This window comes from Pithys albifrons, chromosome 3 (genome assembly GCF_047495875.1).
Source record: "Pithys albifrons albifrons isolate INPA30051 chromosome 3, PitAlb_v1, whole genome shotgun sequence".
Lineage (NCBI taxonomy): Eukaryota > Metazoa > Chordata > Aves > Passeriformes > Thamnophilidae > Pithys > Pithys albifrons.
The window spans coordinates 42809982-42821633 of NC_092460.1; the positions used below are offsets into that span (position 1 = coordinate 42809982).

The window sequence follows — 11652 nt, forward strand, 5'->3', positions numbered from 1 at the left end:
TTATGCTTCAGGATAAATAAAATCATGTATGTTCTGCCCCACTTTTTATTTTGCTGATTCCTCTTAACCCCTTTGTGGAAAAGCCACAAGAGTGAGGGTTTGGGGCACAGGCACTGCAGATGGTTGTGCAGACCCCCTTTGGCTGGACAGGGAAAGGCAACCACAGGACTGTACCTTGCTCTGCCTTCCCCCTTGTCCAACCTGCCTTTTCCAGACTGCTCTGTCCAATCCTGGGTGCCCAAAATGCAGGTCCAGCCTTCAGGAGCCCCAGGAGCACCCAAAGCGATCCCACCCATGGAATGATTCCCACCAGGGAGGGGATTGGTCCTCAGGAGCTGCTCTGGGGCCACAGCCACGTTTGCCACATTCCAGCCAGTAGGTTATTTCAGAAACAAGTCCATTTAATCCCTCTTGCTGCTGAAGCACCAGGGAAAGCGAGATTAAAGGATAAACACACTGACACAACTCTCAGACAGCACTCCCAGGTTCCTGTAATACCCACATGTTCATTTACTGCTGCTCAGCTGAACTCCAAAGCTATTAAGGAAATCCTCATGTCATTTGCTATTATTTTAACAACTGATATCTCTGCTCAGCATTATGAGTCTTGTAAGTGACTTTGTTCCAGCAATAGATGCACCATCTCCACACTCCTCAAGGGCTGAGCACTCGAGGTGTTAATGAGGTGTGTGAAGGCAGCACAGTGAGTGCAGTAATTGGCCACCAATCCAGCATTATTTTTGGGCATGCCTTCTGATGTAAAGCGTCAGGGTGATGCCAGTGCTCACATCTGCAAGTTTTGCTGATCCACAGCTTTTCATCCTTAATGTCTCAGGGAATATTTGCATTTGGAAAGGTCAAGGAAACGTGGAGCAATCTTGGAGCTGAAGATTTCTATTCCGTGCAGATTGGTGTGCTGCACAGGCTGCCACAATCCAAACTTTAACAGACCACTCTACCACTAATCCTAGTTTTTACCTGCAAGCATCAACCTTCTTACACACAAGAGGCAATTTAATTCCTCCATGAGCCGCCTTGAGGAGTGCAAGAGGTACTTGTGGTAATTTCATGAAGTGGGATGAATTGTGATCACTACATACAGATTTTGAACACTCCAAGTTTGATGCAGACTTGTGGGAGAAGAAAAAAATCCCTGTTTTTCCTGCAGTCTCAACCCCTTTGCTTAATGAAACAGCTCCTTCTAGTCCAGGAGTGCTACAGCAAGACAGTGCAACTTCTACAGAAGTAGCAGACTTGAATTTGCAAAATAGGCCCAAGTCCTTTAACTTGAGGTTGGTTAGCAGTGATTTTGGCAGGAATGAGCCAGCAGGGAAAGGTACAGCTGTTGCAGCCCGATTCAGGTGGGCCTGAGTGACCACCGTACAGGTTTCGTTTTCACCTTAAAAGGACATGTTTCCAGCCTCAACCAATTGGAGTCAGACCACCGCACCTGGGGCGGGATCACTTGAGGTCACATATACCAGTGTTTTTGAATAAACTTGAGATTTGCTTTACATCACATTGGTGTGTGCAGTCCTCCCCAGGGCCTGGCGACAACAAATGGTGGACCCCAACGTGTCTCAGAACATGAAACCCACCTGCACGCCTGCCTAGAGCCTTAAGAAGTGGCCCCTGAGAGCTGCTATGCCCCAGTTTTTTTGGGTGCTTTGTGGAGAAGCCCCTGAGAGCTTCTGTCTCCTGTAAACTTGGGAGTTTTGTGTAGTAGCCCTGAGAGCTGCTGAAAGAATGTGGACTGAAGGAACCACGACCTTCGAACCGGTGAGTTAAAGAAACATGGGAAATTCCAACTCGACTAAAACGAAGTTATTGCTTGATAAATTTGAAAAACTAGCTCGTGTTACAAAAACAAACATTGAAAGACAAGCCTTACAGGAATTTTTGGATTGGTGTTTCACTCGAAGGCACCTAACAGATGCCAATTCCACGCTTTCCATAGAAGTGTGTGACAATATTGGGGCAGATTTGTGGAATTTAGTGCAAACTGCACCCGAAGAATTTCTGCCGCACATTTCGTCATACGCAGCTATAAGGAAAATGCTGTTAGAGGTAGAACGAGCCCGTAAAAACCTCGATCTACCGGAGAGAAGGGAAAAAAGTCACCTTTTGCAAGGCGATTTTTCCCCTGAACATCCTTCTGCACTGCCGTGGGCACCGCCGCCCGCGGAAACGCCGCCGCGGTACCCACACGCGGCACCGCCCGCTCCCTCTCCGGAAAACCCGGCAAGACCACAGCAACCATGGAATCAAAGCTTTTCCACGCCGTTCGTCACGGTAAAAAGCCAAGAAGTCGTCTTTGCACCGCCTTACAACTCACAGCGAATGAGACCACCGGCTGCCGCCGTAGAAGCGGCCGGACCTCAGCAGCAACCTTGGAACCCCACGAGACACGCCGCAGAAAACCAAACCGTGGGTGACTTTTATTTAAATCCTAACTCCGAGAAAGCGCGATGGGGAATGCCCTCAGACGAGAGAGTCATGTGGACGGGGGGACAAACCCCAGGGAGTTTCTCTTCCCCTGTCCATCCACATTCCGCGCCGGCTTCACCGCCGCCGCCGCCAATGCCCTGCGGGTACCTCGGGGCTGGGGTCGCCCCGCCGCCGCGCTCCCCGCCGCCCCGCGGGTACGCCGGAGTCGCTCCGTTGCGGCAGGAGACTGTTCAGGCAGACATTCCAGCAGGGCTACAGCTGCCCGGCATAACCGCGTGGCCAGGAAAACAGAGAGACCACGTGATGGCAAAGCCCGCGAAATCAAACAAAGGAATGGCGCGCCCTTACCACGAGGCGCCAGGACCGCCCAACCCCCCTCCCTACTGCACGCAAATCACAGCGCATGCGCCAGGCGCGGGTCCGCCGCAGCCTGCAGGGGCCGGGGTCGGCTCCGAATTCGCCCGCTCCGGAGGCGAATCAGTTCCCGCGCCACCACCACCACCTCCTGCGTGGATCGACTACGTCATGGAGAGGGGAGAGACTCCTCCCCAGTGGAGCAGAGCCACCGGAGCTCCCCCTGGTCGTTCCCTTCACTGTGCGCCCTCCATAGCGCAAGTGTCCCGAGAGCGAGTTCCCACAGCGCTGGTCGCGCAGGAGACAAGCGCTGCAGCACCAGCGGGGACTCCCTCCCCGATAGTCGCGCGCTGCCCGCAGCTGCCAGCACCGGCACTGGAACCCCCCGCGCCGGTAGAGGCTGCCCCTGCGCCGGCAACCTGGTACCTGCAGCCTCCATCACCGACAGCCACACCCACCAGCTGTATCCCAGAATGGAGAGCAACAGACAAAGAAGCCTCTGTTTGGGACGTGCTGGGGGGGGCTGGGAATCACGGTGTGGTGAAGGAGGGATTTGAAAGATCCAAGAATGCTGCTAACTTAATTTCAAAGCTTTCTGATACCCAGGTACCAGATTCTGCAGATGGAGTCACAAAGCCACCTTGCGACCTCACATTTAATACCCAGCATAGGTACAAAGAGTTAGTATCCATAGCTGCAGAAGTAGGTACACCCTCACCTTCCCTGCAACCCCGGTTTCTGCGCCTGTGATTAACACTACACAAGGCTTAAAATGGGAGCCACTTGATTGGAAAATTGCACAAAAAATACACAGTGTAGTCGTTCAATACGGCTATGACAATGCCTTGGTAAAAAACCAAATCACAGCCTTCATAAAATACAATAACCTAATCCCAGCAGACACTAAGGCTTTAATGGAGTTTATTCTACCTTCTGCTGCTTATATGATATTTCTACAGAAATGGAAAGAGCAGTTAACGGAGGAACAGGCAAAAAATATACACTTAGAAACTGGACATCCCTTAAGATTAGCATCTTTAGACCAGCTAATGGGATCAGGAGCTTATGAAGACCCACAAACACAAGCTGCATTACATTTTCATATTTTGCAACAGTCAAAGAATGCTGCTTTGACCGCATTCTCTAATCTGCCTAAGAAGGGAAAACCTTCTCTACCCTATATGCAAATAATGCAGAAACCTGGACAGACATTCATGGAATTTGTAGATAAAGTAACAGAAGCTTTGGAAGCTGCTCCAAATATTACCCCTGACATTAAACCAGTATTATTGAAAGATCTGGTAATTAATAATGCCAATCCTCAATGCAAACAGCTCATAGCCTCTCTACCAGCCACAGCTACTTTGGTACAGTTAATTGAAGCCTGTGCCAGGTTGCCCTGGGTAGAAGAGGAGGAAAAAGCAAAGCTACATGCTTCGGCTCTAGCCACAGTTCTTAGCAAACAATCCACCCAAAAAAGGGGGAAAAGACCCTGGAATTTAACAACAAAATCTTGTCCAGCACAACCAAAATATAGCAGAACTCAAAGGTTCACTGGAGAATGTAACCGTTGTCACAGACTTGGTCACAAAGCCCAAGATTGTCATTCTAAATATAAAAAGGATGGTACTCCTCTAACAAACATGGGGTGGGGAGCTGGACCTCCAAAAAACCAGAAGGGCTGCAAGCCATGGGGCGCAGCCAGTCAAATAGCTCATGGAAACTGGAGCCAAGCTGCCTTCCCCATATGGCAACCACAACCACAAGCAGCAGTAGCCTAAGACTAGTCGTTAACTGTCCAATCAAACAAGAACAGTCTAGTTCAAGAGCATGTTGTTTAGCCTGTATTTTGAAATTCTGTTAATTTCCAGTTAAAGTGCAGTTTTGAGCTTATTGCACTGCCAAGTTGCCCAGCAGGCTGCAGGGGTAAGGACACCTGCCCCCCTAAGCTGCTGAACATTTTCTAGAGAGCGTAAGATCATCAGTACTTACTCTCTTTCAGTGTTGGTTATGTTTAGCCTTTGTGAATTTTCTCTGTAAATTCACACTTGTTTGCTGCTTTACCAGGAGTCTATAAGGTGACTAAAAATCAAAGCTTCATTCTCAGACCTCTGTGATGGCCACACAGAAGTTCTGAGAATGGACCTTGAACTATAGCATAAAGAGATTTAGCTCAGCTGGACTGAACTTGCTTCTTTGCAAAGTGAAGTCACTCTGCACTCTTGGACACTATGCACAAAATTTAATAAAATTTGTAGTTTGTTTACAGTGGTCTGTGCGGTGACGACTGCCCAGGAAGGACCACAATTTCACGCGTGAAAGAAAAGTTTCTTGTTTTGCACTAGTTGTAAGTTTGCAAATTCCAAACATACATGTCTTGTGTCATGTATTAGTTTGTGTGAGTTTACAAAGGTTACTGTACCTCCTTCCAAAGGTCTATTTTGAAAAGAGAGGGGGAGGTAGGGATGTGTAACCCGCAAATACCCTGTTAAGTCTTGAATTAGCAAAATCTAAGATCTTCAAAATGTTATTTCTCAATTTTCAAAATTTTCAGCCTTTCTGTTCAAGTTGCAACATGCATGATCCTAATGGTAACAATTTCCCTGTTGGATAAGTTAGCTAAAGAGCTAAGATTTAAAATTACAGTGTTGTTATGTGTATTATGTTGTTTGCATTTTTGCTTTGTTCTTTGAAACAAAAGGGGGAGATGTTGCAGCCTCTAATTCAGGTAGGTCCAAAGGACCACCTTACAAGTTTCATTTTCACCTTAAAAGGACATGTTTTCAGCCTCAACCAATTGGAGTCAGACCATTCTACCTGGGGCGGGGTCACTTGAGGTGATATATACCTATCTTTTTGAATAAACTTGGGATTTGCTTGAACATCATATTGGTGTGTGCGATCTCACTAGAGCGTGGTCGGCAACACTCAGATATCCCTCCAAGCTGATGGACCTGTGGGTAGGGTCAGCTCCCCTCACTGGCTCCTCCTCACTGCAGGTGGTGTCTTCTCTTTCCCAGTCTGGGCCACTTGTCTGGAAATGCCTGTTCATGTTTATGTTTTGCAGGTCTCACAGGAGAGCATCTACAACAGAATGACAGCATCCAGCCTGGCCTGTGTCTTTGGCTTGAATTTGGTGTGGCCCTCCAAAGGAACAGCCTCCCTGAGCGCTCTGGTGCCTCTGAACCTCTTCACTGAGCTGCTGATAGACTTCTACACCAACATATTCACCGCGAGGACAGTGCCTGGGGAGGTGTTACCCTAGTGCTGCAGGAACAGGATGGGGTAAGGCTGCCTGAGGGGAAGGGCTCTGGGCCTCAGCCCCTGGGACACTGGTACTCAGGGCTCTCTCCTCTGAGGACAATGGTCAGTGCAAAGTTCTGCATCTCCCCAAACACCACAAAGATTCTGGGACAAGGACAGTGTCCTGTATGTTCTAATCACATGGGGAGAGTATGAACATGAGCTCAAAGACCAATAGGTCAAAGTGAATCCCCTTATTAAACTCGAGCTGCTGGCAAAAACTGGGGTGATAAAAACCCCATAACACCACTCACCTGTCTGCCATTCCTTTGGGGACCTGGACACATTATTATGTGACTTCACTTTCTGCATTGGCAAAGCCAAGTTCTGGACCACTCCTGCATGTACATATTTCTTTTTTTTATTTTATTTTAATTCATGTTTGTTAGAAATTTCCCTGTTAAGTTAATAAAGGTGGAATCAGTTTTTAAGATACAAATATTTCTAAACTATTTTTCCAAATACACAAAAAAGTGGGCAGTTATTGACAAGTACCATGAAGAATAAAACGTTTCCTGGATAATTTGAGTTCTGCAGACAGCTAACTAATGATGCTTGCAAATATCTAATATGTGCAGTTAATCACTGCAGCTGCACAAGCAAAGGGTGTGGAAGCTTTTTTCTGCTTGTAAGCTCAGATGGGGAGCAGTAATTTTGACTGGTTTTTTCCCCCTAAATTCTTGGCATTTTCACCAGTGGAGTTCTATCAGTGGTAATTCAGAACACAGACCAGTTTCGAGACAAGTACCCCAACATTTGGGCTGCATGATTTTGCAGGTTGAGTCGATAGAAATTTGCTTTTCAAATCAGTCTCTCCAGAAAGCAATAAGAGCAACAACTTGGATAATATAACTAATACCATTTTTAAACATTGAAAGTCTATTATTAGTCCCAATGTGAATAATTAGCAGGCATAAAGGAGGATTTTCAGTGTTTGCTTTCTAACTCTGCCATTGATATCACTCTGATGAACTCCAACCCCTGCTATTTCATTGTTTAACTTTGATTGGCAATGGTGGGCTCTAAGCAAGTGATCATCTCATTGCCTGCAGAGCAGCAGCAAATTAAGCAGTGGTACAGAAGGTAAGTGGTGTTTCCCCCAGTGCCCTGCTCTTCCTGCTCTGTGCAGAGCTAATGGAGCAGAGGGACTGCTCAGACTGCAGGAAAAGTCACGGTCTCAGGAGGACTGTGAGGCACCCCCTGCTTTGCACACACAGTCACCTTTTAGCCCCTGGGCTTTCGTGAGTTGAGGATTTGTGCTTCCAGCCCTCCCCCGGGCCATTTGGAATTCTCTGCCCCTGTCAAGGGGGCAACAAAACCTTGGTGCAGAGGGAGAAAAGGGTTTGCTCCTGTCAGCAATTTCAGGACATACCCAAATCCTTCAATTGACGAGGCTTCAGATGCTGGAGGTGCCAGACCCCGATTTGCCCAGTAGGTGTCATCTATAGCATTAGACAATGACTAAACTTTGAAAAATTCAGGCTTTAGAACAAGATGTTTTAGGACCAACTTCTCACGTCACAGTTGTGTGTTTTCCCCATTTCTCAAGTGTCTTACAGACAACATTTTGGCTTCTGAATAGATGCAAGAACAACCATGTATTACTCCCATTTAAATGTAAAATCTTGCACAATACAAAGAGAATAATTAACAAGTATTCATGATTGTTGCATTTCAGCAAAATGAGATTGCCAAGGAGAAAACTATCCTAGTTTTGTACTGCAACTCATCAGGTTTGCATCTGAGGTACCAGTGACAGCCTCCAAGCCCTGTATTCAGTTCTGCTCAGCACTGCTCACTGAGTTGGTTCTGTGCATCAACACCCCGTTTTCATTTTTGGCCTCTAGGAATTAACAAAACTACAGTATTTTGCCACCTTTTGGCCTTGGTCAAAATACAGGTGGGATAGTTTTGCTGTCTTTAAAAAAAATACAGGTGCACCTGGCTTTGGCAAAGTGGTTTGGGACTAAATATTGGTAAAGTGCTACACAATGGTTGTTTTCCATTTCCCCTTTCAATAAACCAGCAACAGCAAATGGCACTTGGTGTGCTGTGACACGGGGATGGGGGTCCTGGGCAGCCTTAGCACAGAACAGCCCAGAGCCTGAGGGCTGAAATCCTGAGTTCATGGCAGTCAGCTCTGCTCACAGTCCCTGGTCCTGGGGAGGGAGCTCCCCCATGTATTGAGTTCTCTAACTTGTCCTAGACTGAGGGAGAGCAGCAATTTGGCAGCCACAGCAGAAGGGAGTCCTCAGGATGCAGCTGCCTCTGACCCCTTTACTCTTCAAAGTACAAAGTCCACGCCAGGAGCATCCCGTCACTGATAAACCCTCGCTGATCTGCCTGCCCATGGGCACCCAGGATGACAAGTAAAGGCAGCCTCACTGTCTCAGTACAATCACATGGCAAAGGGCAGATCTCCCCCTCAGTGCTTTGTAAAATACCATTCCCAGCGATTTAGAGCCCCTCTCATCTGGAGAATGAAGAACCAACAGGTATTTTCTCCTCGCCAGGTGCCTCCTCGCTTTAAAGAACAGGTCCCATCTGTTACCCCAGAGCAGAGGGAAGTGCAGGCTCTGGCTCTGCTCAATGCTGGGGGCACAGACAGGGCACTGGGGCTCCTGCTGCCCTTTGCCTTCCACCACAGCCCTTCCCTGCACTTCTGCCCATGGCAGGGACAGACCTGCCCAAATGAAAGGCACGTGGGCAGCAAACCCTCCAGTGAGGAGCCCCCATCTCTGTTCCCCCTGCCCCACAGAGACAGGCAAAAACCATCTGCAGCAGAACCCCCAACTCTGTCCTGGGTGCCAGACCTAACTGTGACATTAAATCAGCTCTCATGAATTATTCAGAAGGGTTTAGAGTGAAATTCGTGTTAGAGAAATATATGTTTCAAATTTCCTGTCTCTGAGAGGAGTCCTGGAGGTGTCCCCTGCAGTTACTTTGATAACAGTTTCTCTTTACAAATGATAATTGCACGATTCCAGCTTTTGTACAGTGTGGCCTTGTGAACTCTTCCCTCAAAGAACAATTCAAAGAACAATTTTCAGATCATTTCCATCGCAAAAAGAAAGTGATTATGGAGATAATCTGTTGGAAACACACATGCTGGATTTCAGTTTAAAACAATAAAATGCAGCCATGGAATGAGAAATCAAGTGTTACCTAGCTGACAATATACAGAGAATAAATTGCTGAGCATTTGAGTTTACTGAGCTGTTAGGAGTTGAAAATTGGTCCCAAGATTAGTCTGATTATCAGGACCCCTCCAGCAACCAGCACTGAAGGGAAGGGGGGAAGGAAATACTTCCCTATCCCGAATCTATGAAGAAATGTCAGAAGATAGAACAGTGTCATTACCAGAGGGGTTTGCAGCACTTGCAGAACTCCCCCAGCTCCCTCTCACCTCCACGTGTGCAGATGATGTGACTGGTGAGCTGCAATCCCGAGCAGCCTCTCTCACAGCCTTGGAAACGTTAACAGATTCATCCCTCTGTGAGGAAACCAATAATAGTAGAGCTCCAGATATTTTACTGGCATGCTCAAGGTGCACTTAGGTAGCAAGCTGAAATTTTCATGGCATTGATGGTGCAATCACACCCTCCTTCCTTTCCTGAAGAGTTTGTCTTCACAAATGTAGGTTTGTCAACACTCCCACTCTTTGAGGGGCCATGGGAGTGTTGGGGATGTGGGAAAGAAGGGTGAGGGAGGGCTGTGCCAGCACCTGCACCTTGGGAAGGGAGACATTTCTCTTCAGTTGAAGCTTGACTGGCCACTCACATCCCTACTCATACCCTGCTCGTTTCTAACATGTTTTCCTGCAAAAAGAGGAGTCAGAAGCAAAGCCCTGCTTTGAGCAGACACATCTCCATCAAAGGCAAAGGTATGACTGTGAGAAGTGTGTAAATCTCGTGTTCAAAAGGTGTTCTGCCTTCTCTGGTGGAATAATCCTCATTTTCACAATCTGAATTCAATGTTTGATTCTTGTCTTTATCCATGCACGTCATGGAAAGCCAGTTCAGTGCACGGGATGGAGCAAAGGATTCCAGTGTTGTTCTTTCTTGCAGAGTGGGAAGCTTGAGAAAGGACTGCCTTGAGGATTAGGTTGGTGATTTGGACAGAGCTGGGCTGGAGTCTAAGCAGGAAACCCAAATAAAACCAGAGAAAAAGCCCTTTTCTGCAGTGGGCCTGTTGGCACCTAAAAACTGTTATCCAAAATTGTCACTCTGAGGGAAAAGCCTTTTGGTTTGCCCCTCTGAGCTGGAGATGCACAGGCACATGATGGCACACGAGTTCTCCTGTGTCTTCCTAACTGGGCTCTGTGCCCTGCGCTGCTGGGAGAGCTGTGGGACCTGCACACAGAAGGACTGTAGCCCAATCAACCTGACTCTTTCTAGAATAGCTGGCAATTCACCCTTAAAAATAATTAGCTAGCTGTCAAATTCTGCTGGAACATGACAACTGAACAAAAAATACAAGTGTTTTTCTAAAAGGCTCAGTTTTGGTGCTGTTCTTTCAGAAATTGTGAAGTTCTTCTCAAAAGCTGCCTGTGAATCACAGAATTCTGGGCTCATCCAGCAGAGCTCCAGAGCTTCCCATTCCTGGACTTCTGAGATGCCATCACCTTCCTGCACGTGGTGTTGCAACTACTGCCAGAGGTAAGGAGGGAATTCTGCTGGAGCCAAGGGAGAGGACACACACAGCTGACTGATCATTAATGCTGACTTTTCCTGTGGCCCTGATTTCCCCAAGGTGCCATCCTGGTGCAGGGACTGCTCTCCTGGCAGTCTGTCTGTCTGTCTGTCTGCAGTCCCCAGAGCACCAGCCTGTCACTCACAGGTTGGAGCAGGAGCCCGTAGCTGGGAGTGCCTGGATCTGGTGCCTGGCCCAGGTCTTGGGGGCAAACCTGCAGCCTGGGAACATGCTGCTCCAAAAACACAGCTCTGTCTGCTGTCTGCTCCATTTTCTCTTGCTTCAGTCTTCACAAACATACTGACTTCACCTGCTGCCAACCCACATATTGATGCCAGGCTCCTCAAGCCTGATATGAAATCAGGATTTCTGTACTTTGGGTTTTTTTCCTTTGCTGCATGGATTTGTGTTCCCCAGTACTGAGTTGTACTCTGAAATTATTTCTGCACTCCAACCTTTAATTGCCCACAACAGCAGTTTACAGCATCTAAGTCATCTGTCATGAAAATCATCCCCTTAATTAATGGAACAATAAAAAGCCACTGTAAAACACTCCAAACTGCATCACCTTTAGTGTCTGAACTGGATTTCTGCAGCAAGTCAAGGGACAGTCTTTGGATGGGTGGATATTTGACAACAATTCTTGACCCAAAGCTCTAAAAATAGCAATGACTATAGTAAGATTTTCTCTTCCAAAAGCGTCCAAAGAAACCTGTTTGCCTCTCTATATTTCCCACCCCTTCAGAGCTGCATCCTTGCCTTTTGCCAGTTGCATCCTTCTTCCTCTGCAGTGTCAGCAGCCCATGGACACGACCCCTCTGGGGTTCTGGGGGGCAGGAATGATCCAGGGCTCTC

The 11652-nt window shown here is 47.5% G+C and overlaps 1 protein-coding gene across 5 annotated transcripts in view; it reads left to right on the forward strand.

Moving 5' to 3' along the window:
- The window catches only part of ARHGAP8 (Rho GTPase activating protein 8), a 55472-nt gene extending 44510 nt beyond the window's left edge, over window positions 1-10962 (forward strand). For 2 of the 5 annotated variants that reach the window (XM_071549805.1, XM_071549803.1), the window contains one exon: window positions 5870-6551. In XM_071549805.1, coding sequence (XP_071405906.1) covers window positions 5870-6067 — 198 coding nt within the window. In that variant the 3' untranslated portion in view covers window positions 6068-6551. Of the gene's footprint in view, window positions 1-5869; window positions 6552-10624 lie in introns of those variants that run through there. The other 3 variants (XM_071549802.1, XM_071549804.1, XM_071549801.1) reach the window with 3 other exon arrangements.
- The last annotated feature ends 690 nt before the right edge of the window (window positions 10963-11652 follow it).